The 24,451-nt window shown below is 42.7% G+C and overlaps 1 protein-coding gene across 2 annotated transcripts in view; it reads left to right on the top strand.

Annotated features, from left to right (window-relative positions):
• The window catches only part of FRMD3 (FERM domain containing 3), a 325,040-nt gene that overhangs the window by 201,908 nt on the left and 98,681 nt on the right, over positions 1-24,451 (top strand). For both annotated transcript variants that reach the window (XM_065947120.1, XM_065947119.1), the window contains exons 4-6: positions 1,560-1,638; positions 7,285-7,382; positions 13,264-13,387. In XM_065947120.1, coding sequence (XP_065803192.1) covers positions 1,560-1,638; positions 7,285-7,382; positions 13,264-13,387 — 301 coding nt within the window. The remainder of the gene's footprint in view (positions 1-1,559; positions 1,639-7,284; positions 7,383-13,263; positions 13,388-24,451) is intronic.

The following is a 24,451-nucleotide window of genomic DNA, read 5'->3' as shown; positions in this document are numbered from 1 at the left end:
TCTTTCTATTAAAGACACATTTAATCATTAAAAACACTATTAGTTTTCATTCTTTAGAGATGATGATTTAAACAAACTGAAAGAATTCTGGGGAATGTGTAAAGATAAAATATTTTTAATCAAAACTGAGTTTCCAGATATTGTGAAAGATGAATGACTTAAGAATCCATTTGTGTTTTTCTTCATTCTTTGCTGTATAAGAGGTGTATATTTTCCCTTAGTGCTCCAGAAAAATGCTCCCTTTCTTAAATGTAGGGAACACATGGTCAGTTAAGAAACAGTTAAGTCAAATGACTCAGTTGAGAAATTTGCTAGTTTCTGGTGGAGAAGTGGAGCATTTAGTAAAGGATTCTGACACCTCTGTGTGTGCATGTGTATTTTTAATCAGTTTTTCTTTGCTGAGATATCCAGCAAGTTGCTGCTATGTTTTCCTGAGATTTGGATGCTTTCTTTCAAACTGTTTTAAATAATTATTTTCCAGATTAAATTATCCTCATTATACATTCATTTTTGATGCTGATAGTCCTTTCTACATAAAGAATTTGTCTACATACAGAATAGTCCCAGATGTTGTAGGACCGGTGATTTAACCCCTGCTTATTATGAAAGAGGATTTGAGACAGATGAGAGTGCTGTTTCATAGTCACATTTGGATGTAGACTCAGAGATGATCTCAAGCACTATAGTGATTCAGAGACAAATAATAATGTCAGGTCCATAGAAATAATAATACCAACCATTGTATTTCTTTGATTTTAAGATGCTAATTTTGTATATTAACTGAAATCTAAATGTATCTTATTATACTTGTGTGCATTCATTAGGTTAATACTGCTAGTCAACAGTGGTCTTATAGTTAAAGGTATCGGAAATCCTATAGAATCCCCTTGGGAGCTTATTGAGTTCTGGATGTTGTAATGGAATTAGTACATTCCAGAATCAACAAACCTCAACCAGAATTTCAGCCTACATATAGCCATTTTGATTCAGACAAAGCAAGAAGTTATAAACGTGTTTCTTTTCATGCAAGCGACTGCGTCATTGATAGATAACACTAAAATAATACTAAAATTATACAGAGTAGAATCTGTGCATGGCAGACTGCCTTTTAAGAATCTTGATTTTAGTTCAAAGGCACTATCAGTTTGGGGAAACTAGTCATGTGTGGTGACATTTTTCCATTTCACAGGCTAAAAAATATTTCACTAGGCCAAAATCCTGAGTGGTCCTTATGAACAATATATCTGTCAGAAGAGAGTGGAAAGAGTTGGAAGAGAAAATGTTATTTGAAGCTGTTGTCTGGAGGGAAGGAAGGCGCCGTGACCTGGAAAGCTGTTCTGACTGACTAGGTTGCCTGCACCTGGTTTGCTTTAGGCGTCTTGTCAAGCATTTCCATTGAGTTTTGTGGTCGCTGTTGCTGTTTTTTGTTCTTTCAGAAAATCCTCCTCCCGCCCACCCCCCAGGCCAGAGTGGAAGGCTGCATGGCTGACTCGCCTGTGTGTGTTTGAGTTCATGGTCTTCTGCTGCTTTTCTCATGCTTTTTCTTTATGATGTTTCAGCTCATCCACCATACACCATGTGCTTTAGAGTGAAATTCTACCCACATGAACCCTTGAAGATTAAAGAAGAGCTCACCAGGTATTTTGTTTGTTTGTTTGTATGTTTAACGCGCCCCTTGAACCAAAGCCAGGGCCACTGAGTCTTCCTCCTAGAGCTGAGCATCTCCACCAAGCAGGCGCCTCAGCTCAGTATTTGGCTTGGAATTGTTTCTCTTGCACTTAATTATCTTGGGAGTTTTCAAACCATCGTCATTAGGAGTGTAATTAACTGTGCAAAAAAGCAGTGGGTATAAGGAGGAGCTGCTCCATGAAAACATCTGACAGTGGGTTGCTAAAAATAAACAGAAGATGACTGTCTTTAGGATATGGGCAAATTCATAGCTAGTGCAGCCCCTAGGACTTATCTTTGGGATCTAAGATTTTCTGGAAGGGAAAAGATCCCTTGACAGAATGGAATGTTTGTCATCCCACATTCCACTTGCTATACGACCAACCGTGGAGCCAGCTACCCTCTCTTTGTAGTGTCCTCAGCCCAGCTATTTGCATTTTCTAGTTCTTGGGCCTCCCCGCTTCCTGTCTCCTTCTGCTGTGGCCACGTGCAAATAGTCTACTTTCTGGAGGTTCTACAAGTGGCCTTGGCAGTGCCACTGAGTGGGGTCCCAGGAGGGCCAGCTCGGTGGATAAAGAAGAGCCCATGCTCTTAGTGCTTGGCTCTTAATGAGGCTTTGATTTGAGACTTAGCTCTTAATGAGGCTTTGGGCTTTGATTTGATGACCGCAAAAAGTCGTTGCATCTAGTCTTCTCTCAGAATAATCTGTGTGGGTCCAAGCGCAGAAGAGAAGCAAAGGCAGTTGGCCCTGATCATTGTGTGCAGAGGCACGGGTAGGGTTCTTGGGGGTTGTGCTATCTTTATTATCCATGAGGGGCCAGTCAGGCTCCACCTTAGTGGCAAAGGGTGACGTTGGAAGGGAGCCTTTCTGTATTAGTAATTTGTGCACAGCCATCGGTGGAGGTTTGTGCTTGGGGGTGGGGTAGGGTATGCAGGGGAAAGGAGATGATGGACATTGTAAGTGGTGGTCGGCATTTTGCAAACTGGCCTGCATTTTTTAAAAATTAAGATAGAATTCACATAACAAATTATTTTTCATTGTTTCAAAGTGCACAATTCAGTGCCATTAAGCACATTCACCATGTTGGGCAACCATCACCATTATCTAGTTCCAGAACATGTCATCATCCCCCTGACCCCCAGAAAGCTTGTACCCATGAGCAGTTATTACTCACTCTGTCATCCTCCTGGCCGTGGAAACCACTCATCTGCTTTCTGTCTCTATGGATTTACCTGTTTTGGACATTTCATGCAAATAGAATCAAATGGTACCTGGCTTCAGCCTGCTTTTGGCTTGAAAAATTTAATCATTTATTTGTTAAGTTCTTCCTCAGTTCTGCTCTCTGAAAGGGTTGTATGAGCTACTTAAATAAATAAATAGAGAGAGAGGCATATTTGGAGATATTTGTCCTGCCCTCTGGGTGCTAACAGTGTAATTAGTAAGATCAAATCAAATACTCATGCCAGGCATTATTTCATCAGGGGCCAAAATGACTCACTTTTGTCACTTGTTTTCTTTAAAATTGAATAAAAGGATAAAATAAAAGGATAAAAATTGAATATGTATCACAATATAAATTAAGGATGTATTTTTGTTGTTGATGTTGAGAAAAGTCCGTTTTGAAAGTAAAAGGGTACGAAGTTTTAGTTACTAACTCCAGTTAAATCCCACTCAGTTAAATTTGCTAGCATTTTCCTACTTTTGTCTGAATAGCTAAGGTATTAATAGTGGAACATTTTTATGTCTCTGATGGAAATTCAGATAATAGTGTGTCCTTGCACAGGTAGAAATGGACTTTTCTGAGTTAACACTGTCCTTAGAATTTGAAAGGAATCTGCAAACTGTGTAATGACTCAGATACTTATGTTTAAACCCTATTTTGAAAGAGTTTAGTTTTTCTTGTTTGATACGTTATTTTATCATAAGTTAATCTAAAATTTAAGAAGAATTTAATAAATGAGAAGCTAAGATCACCTTTATGACCAAGCTTAGGTGTAAATAAACACTGAGAAAGAAAAGCAGTTTTAAAAGAGCAAAGCAACAAGAATAGTCATCAAGAAGGACATTTGAAATCATTTTTTAACCTTTTTATCTCTCCATTTACACAGTCACCTTACAATCCTTTAGATTTCTAGGGCTTCAGTAAATGCTATATACAATTGAATGTAATAAAAGCATATTGCTTTAAAATTTTTTGGTAAAAACCATCTTTAAATTCATGTTAGATGGAGAAGCGTATCATTAATGGTGACATAATAATGTGTGACCCCGATCCTCTTGTGTTTTCATTGCTTAATTCTTTCATGCAGGGAGGGATGAGATGTAAATGCATTATTATTGTTGTTTTTTGGTGACTGTTACATTAAAAAATGAGTATCTGAACCTAAAGCCATTTGCAAGGCTCAGTGGATTATGTGGAACCCATAATAATCCATGATTATCTCTAGAGTTTGCTAATTTGAGCAAGGACCCAATCTCAGCTGTTGTGAAAGCTATTTTCTTTCTCAGGAAGCTTTCATCAGACTCAATATCTGAGTTATGGGATCAGAACCCAAACCTCTCATTTTTGAGTGAATATTTATTTGAAACTGTTTTTCACTGCTAAACTCACCAAAACGTAGAAAGGAATGCTTTTTGTTTAATGTATACATTCAGCATGTAGCAAAGAAACTTGATGGCATTCAGCCTGGTAGTTTAAAATCTTTAAGAAAGATTTCATCATCTCAAGTATTTGTATGACCCTGGTATTCTGAATAGTCAAGGGCCTTGGTCCTCAAAGTCGGGTCACTGGATTAATAACAACATCGTCACCTGGGAACCTGGTCTCTGCGCCAGGCCTGGGATGGGGTCCTGCAATCTGTATTTTCATAAGTGCTCCAGGTAATTGTTGGAGGAGGAAATGGAAACCCAGTCCAGTGTTCTTGCATGGAGAATCCCATGGACAGAGGAGCTTGGCAAGCTATGGTCCACAGGGTTGCAAAGAGTCAGACGCAACTGAAGTGACTTTGCATGTAATTGGAAAGCATGTTAAAATTTAAGAACCACTGCACTTAGTGACTCAGTCGTGTCCAACTCTTTTCGACTCCATGGACTACAGCCCACCAGGCTCCTCTGTCCACCAACATTTTCTAGGCAAGAATACTGGGGTGGGTTGTTATGTCCTCCTCCAAGAACCACTACTCCAAGGCAATCGGGATTTTTCAAAAGTATTAGTTCCCTTAGGTAGACATTAGAGCCTACAATTCAGTGGGCTTGGTATGTTCCCAGAGTTGTGTCACCATCACTGTGATCCCGTTCCAGAACATTTTTATCACCCCATCAGGAAACCGAGTACTCAAGCGGTCCTTCCCATTCTCCCCTCTCCTCAGCCCCTGGCAGTTATGAAGCTATATTTCTGTCTTTGTAGATTGGTCTATCGTGAACATTTTATGCAAATGGAATCATACAATACGTGGTCTATATACACCTTTTATGTCTGACTTTTCACTTAGCTTAATGTTTTCAAGCTTCACCCCTTTTATAGCAGGAATCAGTAGGTACTTCCTTCTTTTTATGGCTCAATAATATTCCATTGTATGGATATACCACTTTTCTTTATCCTTTCATCAGTTGATGGGCATTCGGCTTCGCTGTGATGAAGAATGCGGCTGTGAAAACTCGTGTACAAAAAAAAACCAAACAAACTCATGTACACATTTTGGTGAGGGACAAGATTCTGATTTAATTAGGTCTGGGTAGGATCCATGTTGGCATTGTCTAAAAGCTCCCCCGTGTAGTTCTGATGTGCAGTCAGACTGAGAACCTCTGGTTTAGAACCTTTTTACTCAAGTGCGGTCCATACGCCTGCAGCTCAGCATCACTGGGGAGCTTATTAGAAATCTGGACTCTTGGGCCTCACCCAGACCTACTGAACCAGAACCCACGTTCTAACAGGATCTCTGGGTAATTCACAAACTCACTAAAGTGTGAAAGGTGTCAGTTTAGGGAGATACTCTGGGTCCTTGACAAAATGGGTCCTTTGACAAAATGCACACTAACCCAGACAGGAAATTTATTAGGGACCACCTTTATGTCCTGCACACAGTTCCATACACAGCTGGGGACAGAGAGTGTCATTTGAACCTCCACTGTGTCCCCAGTGCCCCGCACTGTCATGGCCTAAAGCAGGTGTGAGATAAAGATTCTTCCGATGGAACCACCAGGGGGCCACTGAACCCCTCAGTGCAGCCCTGTGTCAGGAGATGGTGAGCTCCAGCGCTCTGGGGTGGGACTGGGGTGGGCTGGCAGCACCTGAATGGCCTGAGCACTTCAGCCAGACCCTCTAAGTGGGGTTGTGCATGAAGCTTGTTTGCTGTGATTTCGTTGCCCAGTCATGTCTGACTCTTTGCGACCCCATGGACTGCAGCACACCAAACCTCCCTGTCCCTCACCATCTCCCGGAGTTTACCCAAGTTCGTGCCCATTGCATCAGTGATGCCATCCAGCCGTCTCATCCTCTGATGCCCTCCTCTCCTTCGGCCCTCAATCTTTCCTAGCATCAGGGACTTTTCCAATGAGTCGGCTGTTCGCATCAGGTGGCCAAAATACTGGAGCTTCAACTTCAGGCTGAGTAAAAGATGGGATTATTTGAACTCTGGAGGTAGTGACTGGGACCGATGGGGTGTTGCCCCCACCTGGCCTCAGGAACCTGGAAAGAAAAAAAGAAAAAGATTGGTCTCTGTGACTTCAACTGTAAAATAAGCACGTCTATAGTTACTTTAGTCAGAAACAAGGACCCTCGGCCTGACCCTTCAATGAAAGAATCAATTCAGCTAAGAAATAGGAGGAGATCTGAAGAGGGCATGATTGGCGTGGAGGAACAGAGGGGACAGTGGTGAGATGCCCTGAGCTAGGAGTGGCAAGCTGACACCCCACCCCCACCTATCCTCAGCTGAATCAGGCCAGGCATATTTTTTTTGTTTGCTGCTACAGTGTTTTCAAAAATAGAGTTTGCTGCAACATTAAAATTCAAAGGATTTTACCTCTCAATGAGTCTCCACGATGCTGGAGCTGCATGGTGCTGACCCTTCCACCGGAGCCAGCATCCTCTGTCCTGCTCCTCGACCCCTGGCCGCAGCCCCTGTCACTCAGAATCAGGTTGGTCTGAGCTGGAGAAGATGGCAGGAGAGGATACTGAACAGGTGACAGCTCTCACTGAGAATGAGCTGGCTTTCTGGCCTTGTAACCAAGTCTTTTTGAGGTTGATTGACTGGGACTAGTCTCCGTAAGACTGAGTGTGTTTCCGGACTCCTCATTCTACTGAGAGCGAGGGCAGCCTATCCTGAGATGCTGGCGGGGGTGAGGGCGGCTGTGGTTGTCTGACTTTTCCCCCAGGGACGGTGGCTGCTAGGCCCCATGGCTCTCCTCTATCCTCCCCATCTCTCTTGGAAGTGGCTGCAGACACTTCAAGTTTTCTGAACCCTGGGGCCCCTCCCAGTTTTCTTCTGCTCGCCCTCCAAGCAGCGCAGGTAGGGTTCTGGTGACCCAGGTGGATGAAACGTAAACAATCCTTCTGCTTCTTCCAGGCCTCAGGGCGACTCTTACTTAGGGCGACTCTTTCTCCTTTTGCATTGCAGGTACCTTTTGTACCTGCAAATTAAAAGAGATATTTTCCACGGTCGACTCCTCTGCTCCTTTTCGGATGCTGCCTACCTGGGTGCCTGTATTGTTCAAGGTAAGTGTGGGCCCAGCTGCCCGTCCCCACTGTTGTACGGGACAGCAGAGCTTCGGCTGTTCAGAGCCTCTCTCCTCCCCAGCATGTGCTCATCCTGTGTGTGTTAGGGTTGGAGGCCTGTCAGGGCTGGGTGATCAGCAGTGGAACCCCCCTCCTTCCCTCCCAAGCCCCTGGGGTCCTGCTGGAAGATGGGCTGTTGTGGTCCCAGGGGCCTCTGCATGAACAGCATCCTCAAGGTCCCAAGCGAGAGCTCAGAGTCTCTGTTTCAAAGGGGATGGAATGCATGACTTTATAAGAAGCTCTGAAGGATTATGGGATCTTCAATGCCCTGAGCGCCAAATACCAAGTGTGGGGCGTGCTGGGTATATTGAGCAGGGGATCTGTGTCCAGGAAGGCAGGTGTCAAACAGGTGTCATTTCAAACCTTTGATGAACGCCTTGATGAAATGTCAAAGGATTTATACAGGTATATCCACATGTGTAGTATGTGTATATATATGTGTACCATATCTAATTCTTCACCTTTACAACAGTCACACAGCATGGTGAGAACCCCAGGCTCACAGTCCCTCATTTCTCAGTTTGAGCCTGAATTCCCATCTCCTGATTATTTCACCACAGACAAGTGATTTAAACTCTTGAAGCTTTAGTGTCTTCATATATTGAAAGAGGTGGTCATACCTCCTTCACTGCTGCATGATGATTTCATGAGACTTGGTCTCAGGGTTGAATAGGCCCCTGTGGGAAGTGGCAAACACTTAGGACATGGTTTTCATGTTTCTACCTATAAGAAAAAGTTGTTTGAGGGAAGGCAGTCTCCAGGACCCGAAGCAATGCATTGCCGTGGGGAAGGGCTCAGGACACAGTGGAGAATGACTCAGATGTTCTGTTTCTCTGGGCCTGCCAGGAGCCAGCTGGGCCTGTTTGGAGGGACTCAGGTGTTCCAGCCATTTGTAGCTTGGATGCTGGTGACATGTTTATGAGAGAAGACGAGGGTGGGGAAGGGAACTAGGAGAAGAGAGGAGGGATGGAGAGAGAGGGAGAGAGAGAGGAGGGGAGGGAAGGGGGTGAGAGAGAGATTACCAAGTGAGCTTGTCACTCTTATAAAGGATTTGAAATATCGAAGGAGCTTATGATGGGGTCATAAGTGGTTGATGACAGTCACCTGTCTGATCACAGTTCCAGACTTCATTCACAGCTTAAGAGAAATCCCCGTCATTCTGGGGTTTCACTGTCACTCACCACTGTCCCCAGGGGATGCTCTGTGCTGTGAAATGGTTCCTAGGACCCTGTTTCTGGGTGTGTGCACTCTGAGAAATCTGAAGTCTATCTGTGTTGCTTTTCCCCTTCCTCTGGGAGCAACCTAGTACTGCTTAGCAGGTTTTGGCAGAGTTGTTAAAACCCTTGGAGATATTAAAGTTTAAAATCAGGGTGATGGTGATACCCTGATGAGATTTAATCCTTCCATCTACTCCAAGGTGGAGTGTGTGCTTCTGAAAGCTGCCTCTCTTACACAGAGCTAAAGAATGTTCAAACCTTTCCTGTGAAGACTGCAAGTTCCTGGTTAGGGTGCACTGTCTTCCATAAAGGAAAAGCAAATCAATACTAATCCGAGCAGCAGACTAGCCTATGAGCGTTTCAGGACGCATTTAGACATTAGTGAATCATGATCAATTCTCCAAGGGCAAGCTCAATATGGATCTGTAATGGGAAACTCTCCATCCTGTTTTATGTTTGAGATAAAGCCACAAAGCCTCCAGCCAAATGATCAGGGTCCCGTCTCATCCCTTGTTGCTATTATCACTGGCCACACTCACAGATGCTCTCGGGAGAGTAGAGTTGGAAATGGACTGACAGACCTCAAAGAAGCCTTTTAGCTCTAAAACGCAGTGGTGTCCACGGGCCATTTGTAGCAAATCCAGTAAAAGCTGGATTCATAAAACTCTCTGTGGCTGGGGGAGTTATTATAGCAGCCTTGGAGATCGTTACAAATGCAGATAAAGATCTGCTTTGTCAGAACTGCTTATGCTTTCAGAGTGATAGGAAATGTGGAGTAAAGGATTAGAAAGCGGAGGACATGTGACTTTTTATTGGCCTCTTGTTTGCTAACATTCTTTGAAGGAGGATGTTTTAAGCTTTCAGAATGTTCTGAGTATATAATACAGGCAGCCATCCAGAGTTTTGCTACCTGTATACACTAAATATGAGTATTTTCAATGCATGATTTGCATTGTCTTTCATAATGAAAATTGCAAAACAAACACACAAAGCCCTAGGGATCTATTTTTGGCCTTTCTTGGTGCACATATTTTCCTGTTCCTTCAGCAAAACAGCAACATGTCAGGATTACTGATCTTATCTCCTACTTCTGGTATGTCCAATCCCTGTGGGTCTGTGGCTCCTTCTAGCTATTCAGAACTCTGTTAGATGTCACTTCCTCTGAGAAGTCTTCCTGGACTATTAAAGGAGCCTCTCTCTGCACATTATTCTTTCTAGTGTCTCTGTTTTGTTGTCTTTTCATAAGCACTTATATACGAAATTATCTTGTTAAGTTGGTTGGGGTCTTATTATGCATTGCCTCTTATGTAGAATCTAAATTTCATGGAAGTGGGACTCTGGGGGTCTTTTTTACTGCAGTCCCCCTGTGTCTGGCACACTCAATTCTCCACTATGTTAAGTGAACCAGGGCACTTGCATAAATTGCACCAAAGTATGCTCTATCTCTGTACCTGGGAAAGAGTGATTGGTTTACTACCTCATCCCTGTGTTCTCCAAACATTTATTGGACACTCCTAGGTGGCAGGCATTGCTATGTGAAGTCCCTTTTGGGGGGTAGGGGCAGACAGGTAAACGGGAGGTTTTGATGGTGTCTCAGTGTCTACATAGAGGGACACAGGGGTCGCCACTCTGATCCCATGAGGCCCCTCATCAAGCAAGGGTGGTGAGGGACATCTTCTGAAGAAGTCAACCCTGGAGCTGTAATGTCTTGTATCTCAAGTTCTTTTGGAACAAGCTCTCCCCAAACCAAGGGAAATGCCACTGCCATATGGCCCTTGAAAGTCAGTACTTCTTTTGCCATCATCCGGTCACACTCATCATTTGGCTTCAGCTCTTTGGATTTTGCTGACAATTAAATTTTCTTTTATTTTAATTTTACATTCTCACAAGCCAGCCCATGTGCTGTATGTGATTTGATGTAACTTTGCCGTCAACACCATGTGCAGAAAAGAACCACACGCTGCTTACCCAACTCCTCTTGGGATGGAAAACAGAATTTTAAATGAGCTTAATCATTCATAAGCTTTTGCTTCAGGTGAAGTCAAAGTTAAAGATAAGCTTCAAAGAACAAGGAAGCAGGGCAAGTGATGGGGCAGATGTTGACATTTACCTTGTCAGCAACCCTGTGCAGGTTCCATGGTGTTCCTTCTCTGAGTTTGCGGGCATTTGCCAGGCTACTTATTTGCTGTGTTTGGCAGTACAAGGCCATTGTATCTCACAAGTTTTCCTGGAAGGAGAAGTACCCACCGTGGACAACACAAATGCAACAGAAAACAACATAAGCACAAACGATGCTACTAACCACTGTGCAAGCTGACGTTTGCATTGGACGTGGCATCGTTTACTATCAGTGATCCATTCCCTATGGAAAAGTAGGCTCTGAGTTATACCATTTCCTAAGTTTTGGGTCCATAGCCAGCTTACAGGGGTCATGCGTATGTGTGTGTGTATGTGTTGGTGTGTTATGGGTGGTTTTTTTTTTGAAGATTAAATTGAGTTAATCACCAGTTCGTGGCTCACTTTCATCCTGCTCCCATTGGCCCACCTATTGGTTGAGTTTCCTTTTTTTTCATTATTCTTTGTTTTCATTCCTAAAGGCAACAGCTGGATTCTTGTATATCATTGACTTGACATACATCCTTATAAAATGATTAGTATTGTTTTGTGTGTATATATTCTTAAGCTTCATTAATTAAATGGGGCTATATTTAATCCTTCCTTTTTATGCCCAGAACACTGTTTGGGGGATCTACTCACATTTCTGGGTATAGTTGTATTTTGTTGCTTTTAATTGCTGCAGAGAGTCCAGTGGGGTGCATTGCCCTTGTGGTATTTACTGCTCCCAGCAGTAATGAACACCCAAGTTGCCCCGTATCTTTTGTTGCACCTAGAGTTTTTCTAGAATATATGCCCAGAAATGGGCTTGCTGGGTTGTAAGATTAGACTAAATACTCCCAGCTTACTCTCTAGAAGAGCTACATGCATCAAGAATCTTCAAATGTGTCATAAGCCTTTCTATTTCCTCATGTTCCTGCCAACACATAGAATCATCTGACTTACTAAACTTTTTGTTAATCTTATAGGTATAAAGTGACATCTTCTAGTTTTGGTTTGGATGGCCCTCAGTACTGATGAGTTTGAGCAACTCTCCATACATGAGCTCTTTGGGTTTTCCTTCTGTGAATTGGCTGTTGACATTCCTTCACCTTTTCCTATTGGAATTCCTCCCCATTTACTTATAGATTTGTAGGAATTTTTTTTCTTTTTTTCTAGATATTAGCCTTTGTCAGACTTCTATTTTGCAAATATGTTATTTCAACTTATTATTTTGACTATTTTAGTGAAATATTTTAATATTGATATGATCAAATTAATCAATTTCCCCTCTGTGGCTGATGACATTTGAGATCTTATTTTGAAAGTCCTTCCTCATGTAGTGTACATTTAGGTTGTACTGTAATTTGAACTCTATTGAGAAGCTTTAAAGAGCTTTGCTTTCCTCCCAGTTTTGTCTTTTTACCATCATTAGATGATTCAACAGTACTGGGACAGTAGATACAAATTACAGAGTTGGATGTGATTTTGCAGATGTGCTTAAGGCATATTGATTTCTATCTACTTCAAAGTCATGTTGATGATCAAGTTCCTCCAACACAGTTTTCCCACCACCTTTAATGTACTGTCCTGGGCTATTTCTGCCTGAGATACTTGCCCCTTCTGACTCATTTTACTTAGAAAGCTTGTGGAATCAGTAGAATGCATTCCCATTGCAAGAACAGCCCCTTTGCTGCTTCAGGCTGTGGTCAATGCTCATCCTTAGTCTGTCTTCTCATAGACCCTCTGGGCGCTCAGAAATGTGCAGGCATTTCTTTTTACCCCTAAAAACCCTCTGGAGGAACCCTGTATTAGAACCCAGCAAACTTAATCTGGGATGCTCAGCCATACTTAGACATGCACTCTTTACTTTGAAGAGCAATCCATTTATTTTTATATAAATAAATCCTCTTGGGTCCTTTATGTTTTGATTTTTTTTCATTGAATGGGCCACACCTGCACAAATCTCAGACTAAACAGCTCCAGTCTGGGAATTCTTCGACTCAGAGAAAATTAACTGCGAAAGGAGGCTTGAGGGACACTCAGTGGGTTCCAAATAGAGGTGGTAACACTCCTATCATGGGGAACACTTGGAAATATTGGGAGGCGTTTTGGGTATTCACAATAATGGGTGTGCCACCACCACCTAGAACCTGAAGGGTGGGAGTGCTCAATGTCTTACCATACCTTGGAAGGTCTGAAACAATAAAGAATTGTTTATTTCCCCAAATGCCAATAGTGCCCCACTGAGAAACAATGATTTAAATTCCTTTATTGTATAGTTGAAGAAAATGAAACTCAGTTCATTCAACAAGTGTCCAAGATCACACAGCTAAATCTAAACTAGAATATGACCTTCTAGACACTCAGGCTGTAGCCTTTCCATAGAGACGAACACATTTTGTTGCGTGAGCTTGTTCCACTTTCTTCTTTTGGGTGGCAGGAGCCATTCCATGTATATCCTGTTTTTGTTGTTTTTAATCTTTCTGTTTATTTTTTACTGGTTACAGCTGAGCTTGGTGATTACGATCCTGATGAGCATCCTGAGAATTACATCAGTGAATTTGAGATTTTCCCCAAGCAGTCACAGAAGCTGGAAAGAAAAATAGTGGAAATCCATAAAAATGAACTCAGGTAATAGCGGTAGACGTTTGTAGGAATGATAGAGGTGAGAAAGTATTCATACTACAGGGAATGTGGAAATCATGTCGTGAACGAAAAATATTTGTAATGTGGGGATAGACTGTTTCAGCTGGCAGAGCAATATTTCTGGCCACTGGCAAGGTCCCCCATCAATGACAGTCTCAATGATGTGGGGTCCCCTGGGTGGCTGTTTATGAACCATCAGCAATTATTAGAGCCATATATTTTCTTATGAGTTTTGACTACCCTGAGTTTCTGAAAGTGAAATCTAGGATAATTAAGTAATCCCTTCTGTTTTGAACTTTGCATTGCTTCTCCCCTGTCCTGTGGTCTTTGCTTAAATTTTGACCCCAAGTATTAATAAAATAGGATCCATTGGCAAGGTTTCCTTTACTGAGCTGCTTTCAAGATAGCAGATTCAGTGTCTGCTTCTCTTTGCCTTGTCTGTGAGGCTCTAGGATGATTGTTAACTGCAGAGCAGTACCATTAGAAGGAGCAAAATCACATACAGTATTTATTCACTGTGTATAGGACACTATTTTAAGTACTTGTGCATATTGATTCATTTAATCTTTGCAGTAGTCCAGGAGATAGGTGCCATGGTTCTTCCGTTTTACAGTTGAAGGAACTGAAGCGCAGAGAGATTAAACATTTTACCAAAGATCACACAGCTAGCAAGTGATAGAGGCAGGATTTGAATCCAGGCGGCCTAGCTCCAGGCTTTTGAGTATTCTGATACTTCTACTACGCATGGGCTAACAGGTAGGAATGAAGCATGGATAGGAATCATCACCAGTTTGGAATCCAGGTAACTCAGGTATTCTAGTCTGTAACTAGAACTTAGATTCTTGCAAATCACAGGAAATTCATTTTGGTAATAATAGCAAGCATGGGCTGTACTATGACAAGTATGGATGAAGAATTATAAGCACTGAGATGCTTCCACCTTCTGGGATTCTGGTAATTATATATATACACACAACTAATGTCATTGGATTGTGAGTCCTGGAACAAATATCTGTCCCCTTGAGAGGGAGTGCCCAGATCCTGCTTTATGCTGGCACTCCCCCTTCTGGTGAGTTTGAGAAGACTGTACATGTGGACCGTAAAGGGGGCAGCGTGGTTCTGCTTTAGTAAGACCTTTGTTCTTAATAAAGATGCTTAGACATCAAGAAATTGTACCGATTTCAGAAACTAATGTACCTTTTCCGGCGGTAATTTTAGGGTATCGTCTCCTAATGAAAGCTTTGTTGAAAATATGACAGCCTGCCTACTCTTTCTACATTTCGGGGACTAGCAAGCTGGAGGTAAAAGTCAAGTCCTGACGTTGCCATTGGACTTCCCGGGGGGCTCAGCGGTAAAGAATCTGCCTGTGATGCAGAAGATGCACGAGATTCCACGAGTTCGATCCCTAGGTCAGGAAGATCCTGTCAGGGCATGGCACCTCACTCCAGTATTCTTACCCGAAGAGTCCCATGGACAGAGGAGCCTGGCAGGCTGCCGTCCATGGGGTCACAAGGAGTCCAACGCAGCTGAAACAGCTGAGTACAGTGTTGCGTGAGGGCCGTGGACCAGCAGCATGTGGGCAGCCCAGGGTGAGACCCTTGGGACGAAGGAGTCACGGCCACTGTGCGGCTTAATGGTGAAAGGAGGTGGAACAGCCTGCTCTGAACAGAATTTGCAGGGCCTCAGATGCTTGGAACATATGGTAATAAATGTTTGTTGAGCTCTTACTGGACGCCAAAATACTGTGCCAAGAGCCTAACATACACCACCCACTCAGTCTTCCCAGACTCTACGAGGTAGGGTCCATTGTTGTCCCCATCTGAGGTGAAGCAAGCACAGCCTGGAGTGAAGGACTTGTTAGTAGCAGAGTCTGGACTTGAACCTTGTTCTTACCTGACACTAACACCTATGCTCTTATCCCCTGGGCTGAGCATCCATAAGGCAAGCTGGTAGTCATGTTGATGTTCCGCGGTGATCACCATGGTGAGGGTGGGGACTGTGGGAGAAGAACCAGTTAGTTCTGTCATCCAGGAAACATGCTGGGGACCTCACAAGAATAGGAGTAGAGAAACCCAAAGAGGTTCTTGAGAGACATTGTAGCAAGACTTGGTGACCTGCTCGGTTTCATGAGTAAATGAGTGGATCAAAGAAGACTCCAGATTGCCTTTTGTAATCAGAAAGCTGTACACTGAACCTTGTGCCAGCTCCTGAGTTTGTTGATAACCCTGAAAGTAGTCATCATGCATCTAGAGAATATAGAGCTCCAGTAGATGGTTTGTAGATCCCAGAAGTGAATGCCATGGCTTGGCCAACACTGCTTTGCTGTGTTGCGACACGTTTGTGATGCCCAGAAGGCCCTTGTGAAGAAGTCAGTGTTGTATGTGTGGAGGACGAAATAGCCAGAAATCATGTGATACTGCAAAGAGAGACTCAGACGATATTTTCCTGTGTGATTTGGCTCCTTTTCCTCCATAAGTAGTCATATGTTTGCTTCTGCATCAGTGCAGTGGAGAGAGGTTTCAGGTTTGATGAGAAGATAAGAAGAGCAGCCAAGCTGATAAGGTAGAAGAGAAGGGGCTTTCTATAATTGGCTGGAAGCTTGCTGCAGAGACTGGAGGTGATGCTGGGGATCAGCAAGCCCTTTGTGCACAGGTCATGAAAGTATTGATCTTCTTGTGTGGGAACTGGACCTTTGGCTGGACTGCTCTGCAAGCCTGAGAGTGCCAGGGAAGAGTCATGATGGCAGAGACCCATCTGTGACTTGGGGAGGCTGTACCAAGGTGTTACTCTCCTACTCTCCATGGTTATCACAACACCTGTGACCCTTCCACACAACAAAGGGATAAAGCATGATCAATGATTTGTTGTTATGGAAACTTCCTGAAAGGTTTCCAGTTGGCCTTTGTTGGGGTTTGAAGGGTCCTCCAAATAATGTTCCGCTCCTACCTGTTTTCTGAAAAAATCAAGAAAGAGAACAAGAGATGGCAAAAGAGACTCTCAGACACTAGCAAAAGGACCATGATTTGCCAGATAAACAGTATTGGCTCTGGGGAGTCACAACCTTCTCCAGCCTTTTTACTTGATTAGAATCATTCTCCTCCTATGCTCTCTGTGGAAGGACTGAAGTTGTGATTCTTGGGAGAAAATTAATCAGAGAGGAAAAACTTTCCTTCTTAGGAGGCTACACAGCACTTGAAGGTGGACCCAAGGTGGCTTGATAGACAGGCATTAATAAGAGAGTTCTTTAGGGGGAAGAGAGAGAGAGAAAGACTCTGGAATGTTGAGGTGCTTGAAAATATAAGGCCAAGATTTTAGTCAGAGTCTGCTTGGACTAAGTGCTTAGACTCTTTTGAAGAGATTTGTGAATGAAGTTCATGGGTCAGCTTTGCCTCTTCAAATGTGCCCCATCACTGACTAGCGGAGGGGAGAAGACATAGTTTTGCAAGGGTAATACTGCAATTATTGATCATCTCAGTATCAGCCAAGGTAAGCTAGATTTTCCTGAGGAAACAACTCCTAAAAGCTCAGTGGGTTAGAACAAGAAAGGTTTGTTTCTTGCTCTGATGTACACCCACAAGAGGTCAGCTGGGGGACTTGGTTCATCATTGGCACTTAGGGAGTCACGAGCTTGGATTTGCCAGAAAAAAGAGAGCTGTGGAAAGTCCTGCTTTAGCTTGGAAGTGATACATGTCACTTCTGCTTATCCACTGTGCCAGAGCTAGTCACATGGCCACACTCAACAGCCCGCCAGGCTCATCTGTCCATGGAGTTCTCCAGGCAAGAATACTGGAGTGGGTAGCCATTCCCTTCTCCTGAGCATCTTCCCAACCCAGGGACTGACCCTGAATCTCCTGCATTGCAGGTGGACCCTTTACCATCCGAGCCACCAGGAAAGCCCCAACACAACCACCAGGAAGGGAAATTCTATCAGGTCCAGAAGGTGTGAAGTGGAAACAGCTAGCAAACATCTCTGAATGGCCTTCACAGTCTCATTGACTAATAGAGTTTTTGTTTTAACAGACTTTATTTTTTTTGAAGAGTTTTAGTTTCACATCAGAATTAAGAAGAGGAAAGTATGCAGATTTCCTCTATATTCCCCGCCCCTCTACTTGCACAGCTTCCCCCGTATCTATGTCCGTCCCCCACCAGAGTGGTACGTTTGTTATAATAGATGAAACTACATTGACTTGTAGGTATTATGCACAGTCCATATACTTTAGGGTTCACCCTTGAGGTTGTACATTCTGTGGATTTGGACAACAGTATAACATATATCCACTATTATAATATCATACAGAAAATTTTCACTGCCCTGAACATGTTCTGTGCTCTGCCTTATTCATCCCTCCCTAACCTCTGGCAACCACTGATCTGTTAGCTGTCTCCATAGTTTTGCCTTTTCTAGAATGTCATGTAGTTGAAACCTTATAGCATGCAACCTTTTCAAATTAGCTTCTTTCACTAAGCAGTATGTACTTAAGATTCCTGCTTGTTGTTCTATTGATAGTTCATTTCTTTCTACTGCTGAATAATATTCTGTTGTATGTACCACAGTTTATTTATCCTTTTACCTACTGAAGAACATATGGTTGCTTTCAAGTTTTGGAAATTATGAATAAAGTTATTATAATCATCCATGGGTAGGCTTTTGTGTGGGCATAAATTTTCATCTCCTTTGGGTAAATATCAGGAAGCATGATTGCTGGATTGTATGGTAAGAGTATATTTAATTTTGTAAGAACTGCCAAACTGTCTTCCAAGTTGGCTGTACCATTTTGCATTCCCACCAGCAGTGAGTTCTTGTTGTTCCACAATCTTTACCAGCATTTCGTGTTTTCAGTGTTCTGAATTTTGGCCATTCTAGTAGGTATATAGCTGACAGAGGTTTATTTAGAAAGAGTTTTTGTAAAGGCATCTTTGGGCCTCTTAATGTCCTCTGAACTAGAGAATATAGATATGTATCATTCACATTTTTTAATATATGTCAGTGCTAAAACTTGCTGAAGCCAAATGCTTCTTTTAGATCAGGTGTAGTTAATGAATTTGTTTGGCTCTTTGGGCTGTATGGTCTCAATTGCAGCCACTCAACTCTGCTTCTGTAGAGTGACATAGATAATACATAAATGAGTAAGTGGTGATTCACTAAAACTTTATTGACAAAACAGATTGTGGACCAGATTTGATTCATGGGTTCTAGTTCGCTGACCTATTTTAAATATCTGACTTTCCTGGTGGCTCAGATGCTAAAGAATCTACCTGCAGTGCAAGAGACATGGGTTCGATCCCTGGGTCAGGAAGATCCCCTGGAGAAGGGAATGGCTACCCACTCCAGTATTCTTGCCTGGAGAATCCCATGGACAGAGGAGCCTGGCAGAATACAGTCCCTGGGGTTGCAAAGTGTCAGACACGACTGAGTGACTAACACTTTGACTTTTCGGAACAGATCTCGAATCAATTTTTTCTTCACTATCCTGACTCTGGTTGGATGGCATCACCGACTCAATGGACATGAGTTTGAGCAAGCTCCAGGAGATGGTGAAGGCCAGGGAAGCCTGGTGTGCTGCCATGCATGGGATTGAAAAGAGTCAGACACGACTGAGCGACTGAACAGCAAATCCTGACTCTGCAGATAATTTTAAGGCAAAAGGATCCATATTTTGTTTTAAAATTTTGGTATAAGAAACAAGCTCATAATTTATAGATTTTGAGTTCGGTATGCAGAGATGAGATTCTAGCAATAGGACTGCTTAGAAATAGGATATTCCTCCTAGAGCCCCCTGGTGGCTGGAGGAAGCCATTGCCATAATCCCTGCGGGGTGTATGTGCTGTTGTGTCCCGCTGTTTGCGACCCCATGGACTGCAGCCCACCATGCTCCTCTGTCCATGGGATTTCCCAGGCAAGAATACTGGAATGGGTTGCCATTTCCTTTTCCAGGGGATCTTCCCAACCCAGGGATAGAACCCATGTCTCTTGGGTTCTATTGGCAGGCTGGTTCTTTATCACTTTATCACTCGCACTACATTGGAAGCCCCCACAGTCCCGGGGGATGTGACAGTTATGTTTTACTCTCTTGGTTTCTGTTTTCCACTGCTTTAATCCCAACCATCTGGGTTAAGAGGGATGACCTATGCCATTAGCCCTGAGAGTACTTGGAGGGGGTTGAAGATCAAGGAATAAGAATGACTTCACTATCAGGAGCGCTGATAGGCTTCCCTGAAGTTTTTCCTGGAGTTTCTACTCAGCTAGTCCTCTCAATACCAGTTCATCAGGTTTCTCATCAGAAGCCAAGATTTTTGAATCAGTTCCAGTCACAAGTCATCAGCTTTTAAATATTCAGAAATCTCAGTTGGCAGTGAGGTGGTTTGATGGTGTATTCCTTGCCTTAAAGAGCATAAAAATGATTGGATTAGCCATCTCCGTAATGATCTAATACAGGGTGTTTTGTGCTGGAAGTAATGATGACACTGGGTGTATTTTAAACAGACTCGTTATCTCTTTTTATTTCTCAGAACTCACATTCTATGTAAATCACATGCCATGGCTTCCCGGCAAGGATTTATAATTTAAAAAATGTCTAGCTTTCCAGAAATAAGTGCCCTGCTATGGAAGTACCCTCTACCTGTGCTTCCAATTAGTAGTTTACCAGAGTCCCCTTAGGAAACTATTTTGTACAGTTTTGAGAAGAATGTTTACTGTGTAAAAGGAAGAGGGGAAATGTCAGATTATTTTACAACTCCAATCTTTCTTAAAATGTGCTTTTGCTCAGTCATCCCTCTTTCCCCTTGCCCTGTATCCTTTCCGTTCTCAAGGTTCTCATTCCAAAAGCCTAGAATCTCCTTTCCTTCCTCTCTCCCTCCCGCTACCTTCCTCCTCCCCAGCCCTGCCCCAGAATCTCTTTCTCCTTACCTTTCTCTCTCTCCCTGCCACCCTTCTCCCTCTCTCTGGTAGGTTATCAAATCCATTTTCATTCTCTGATGTAATACTCATCTTAGGAATGGGAAGATGGAATGATTTGGCATCAAATGACCCTCCTGTAGAAACTAAATCTTTGTATTATGTGGCTTAGAGTCAGGGACATTTCTAGAAAGCCTTGAAAGAAAGAGAGTGCTAAGTCGTGCCTAACTCTTGCGATCCTGTGAACTGTAGCCTGCTCAGTCAGGGAGAAATGATGTGTGCACCCAATCCATCAACATTTCTTATACAGATGAAATCTGGCTAAGGTGACTTGAAGGGAGAAAGCAATGTCATGGAAATGCAACATGGCTTTGAAGAAGGACTCAGTCATTACTTATTACACTCTTTGATTACCCTTGACATGTGGTTCTAAATTATGCATAGAATCAAAGACATTTTGAACTTTTGATGAAATTATAACAGTGTATTTATCCATTCATCTATCCACACACCCATCATCCATCCATCCATCCATCCATCCACATATCTGTCCATCCCTTCATGCAGCAAATATTTGTTGAAGAGTAACTGTGTGTCAGAAACTGTAGAAGTATTGGATGACCTACCTAGCCCAGTGATCTTCAGCTGCTTCTCCAACAAGCTGGGAGCCTCTTCATTATCTACGTGCTCCATGATCTGATGTTTTTGAAAGATTCTATCTGAAAACAATATACATGAAACAACAACTAATTTGCTTCTGAATTTTTTATTGGTCATCTATAGCTATAATTATCATTCAAAGCCTTTAAATATCAAGAGGTCACTAGTCCAAAGCAAAGAAACTCAACACCTAATTATGACACTGGAGAGACTCTTGGAGTCCAAAGCAGAGGTTATAATGATAATCCTTGGATTACCATCTGGCACAGATATATGTTTTTAGGCCAAATAATAGTTTTGAAAAATGGAAATCAGTTGGAATAAAATTTGAGCTTTACTTTCACCTGGGGGATTTGTTAACACAAAGCCCTGAAACCAACACAGCAAAGTTAAGCAGCAGTGCCCTTTAAAAGAGTCATCTGTTCCCTGAGTCACCACCATCCTGCTCAGCCCGTTCACATTCTTCCTCCATTTGATTGTTTGTGACCACCTTGTTTCACCGATAAGGAAACAGAGGCCCGAGAAACTCACTTATTCAAGGCTATACAATTATGAAACAACAGAACTTGACCTGAAACCTGAGTGTTCCTATGAAGTACCCTGAAGTTTCTCTAAGTGGCTGCTCTTCTATATATCTTGTCCCTGCCTGGCTCCAGAGCATCACCACTGTCTCCTCCAAAGCATGGCAGTCACCCACACTTGTAGCATTCTATCTAATGCTCTGCATAGATGTGGTCCCTAATGGTCCTCAAAGATTTTACAGAATATAATTTCCTTAAGTAAAGAGAAATGACAGACTGGGCACTCTTCCAGTCAGGATGTGGAAAGCATGAGACTTTGATCTCCCTCTAACACCAAAATAGCATCAATAAGCTAGATAAATTACAAAGCCATATTTTAAAAACTCATCTGAACATGAGGATGCAAAGAAACCTCAGTGTACTAAGATCCAGAATGTCCTTCCTGGGGCGGCAGAGACCTGCAGCTGCTTTCACCTCTGGTGGTAGGGAGAGGAGGAGGAATATGCCAGAGGAGGGGGGCAGGGAGGAGGCTAAGCCTTTAACAAGCCTTTAGTGACTATGAGTGGGCTGACCTGACTGGTTGGGACCCCAGAGTCTCCAGCGTGAGTTGGAGTCTGGGACCCCAGAGTCTTTAGAGTGAGTTGTGCTCTCCTACCACCACTGGACCCCAGGCCTTCCCTGAGTGAAGAGGGGCAGTATGCGAAAGCTGGACAGGGTGGGAAGGCTGAGTGCAACCCCTCTGAGGCATTGCTGACCTTGAGCCAGGGCAGAACATCCCTTGACCATGGTGGCGGACACGACCACAGGAAGAAAAATAATCACCTGAGGTGCAGAGAGCCATGGATGGGACTGAAGAGCAAAAGAGATTTCCTGAAGCTCAGAGAGTTGGCAGCAAAGCCATAAAGCGTAGCAAGCTCTCCAGAGTCTCATGGATGCTCAGAATCCAAGCCCTGCTGAAAGGCAAGCTCTGAGAGCACTCTTAAGCTTTTGAGCCAGTGGTAAACAAACTCTAAAGTTGCAACCCAGTTGCAGCAAAACCTAAGCTAAGGCACGTTGAGAATTCTACTTTGCAGTAGCAGATCATTCTATTGATCTTCTACCCATGAGCCTAATTCTGAAGCTTGCAGACTCAAAAGGATCAGGTGGCGCCAAACCCACCTCCTTCGCTGTCCAACTGTGCTCCAACTGGCCCAAGTCATTGCTGGCAAGATCCACACCTCACTCCACAATTAGGGTCCACTAATAATTTGCATTTCTTCTTGGGATGCTGTGCATTTTTGTACTCTGTGCAGTGGTATGCTAAAGGAGAAGCAATAAGAGAGTGTTTCTCTTGGCCAAAAAAAAAAAGGTATTCAGGATAGGCGGAAAGCAGATAATATAGCTAAATACATAATCACTTGACCTTGCCTATTTTTTAGGAAAAGCATATCTTGAGAATTGTTAGTTCTCAAAAAAGAATTCAGCTTAACATTGGTCTTTATCTCTAAACATCTCATTAGAGACACTATTAATCTTAGTAGAACAGTTCCTGGTGCAAGATTTAAAGGATAGAAAATCATTATTTCTATTACCAAACAGAGTTTTTGTCAGAAACAAATGGCCAGTGGGAGATTTGAAAGAAAAACAAATTTCTATTTAATTGATCTTACTGTCTTCCTGAAAACCTACTAAATGGTTGCTTCCTCGTGAGTCAGGGGAACTCAGGATTTTTTTTAGTGCCATTGAGATCTCTACCTTTTCCCTTTTGGTTTTGAACCCTTTTCCTTCTCTGAACATTTGTAGCCTTTCTTTGTATGTGATTTTTTTAGATTAACTCTTTTAAGTATGTAGCCATTGGAGATCTAAGTCAAGCCCAATGCAAATGATACCAATTTGAGTACTTTTATTTTGAAGAGGGGTCATTGCTCTATTGTAAATATCTTGACATGCTTCCTGACACTTCCCCCAAAGAAAGATTTGCTGATTTCAGTTATGTGCGGAGCTAGCAGGGGAATAAATGCTATTCTGAGGACAAGAAGGGAGCACGCTCTGTGCCAGGCACTAATCTGATGGCTTTATATCTGTTAATTGTTTATTCTTTGTACCAAATCTTAGAGATAGGTACTATTTTTAATCTTCATTGTGTGGAAACGGACAGAAACAGCTTCAGTGGTTTTCTATTCCTGTGATCAGATCCTAGATCAGGGTTTAGCAAACTTTTCTATCCTAGGCCATTTAGTAAATGTCTTAGGCTTTGCAGGACACATGGTTTCTGTTGGAATCACGCGTTTTGCCATCATAACAAGACCATGTCCACAGATGGTACCCGAGCAATTGGGTGTGTCTTTGTTCCAAAAAAACTTAATTGATGGAGACTGAAATTTGAACATCACATAATTTTCATAGGGCATGAAATTATTCTTTGATCGTTTTGGGCCATTTACAAATGGGAAAAAAAAAATCAAAACCAAAAGCATTCCTAGCTCCAGGGCTGTGCAAAACCAGACAGTGATCTGGATTTAGCCCACAGAGAGTCTAGTCTGGGGATCTGTGACCTAGATTAAAATGGAAACATCACTGCTGTCTAATCGGATCTAAATATCTGTCATCTGGGATGGAGTGCCTCATCACTGATAAGATGAAAAATGCTTAGAATTTGAAAAATGCTTTCTAGAAGAACCAGTAGAAACCATGTCAGTTGGAAATGCTCAGCCTGGTATCCACGAGAGCAGGCAGATGGCCCTGGACCATATCGTGTTGGTAGCGCAGGTCCTGAGAAGCATGTTGGAACCAGGCTGCCTTGGATTTATATTCACTCCTCCACTTAATACTTGAGTAACCTTAAACAGGTTACTTTTCCTCTTTGAGTGTCAGAATCCTCATCTATAAAATAAGCATAAAAATTCCTGCTTGATGAATATTAAGTGAAAATATATATCTACTACTTGGCAATGTAAACAATTATATATTGCTCAGATCAGGAGAGTTTAGTAA

This window comes from Muntiacus reevesi, chromosome 10 (genome assembly GCF_963930625.1).
Source record: "Muntiacus reevesi chromosome 10, mMunRee1.1, whole genome shotgun sequence".
NCBI classification, from domain to species: Eukaryota; Metazoa; Chordata; class Mammalia; order Artiodactyla; family Cervidae; genus Muntiacus; species Muntiacus reevesi.
This window is presented reverse-complemented; position numbering and strand designations above follow the sequence as displayed.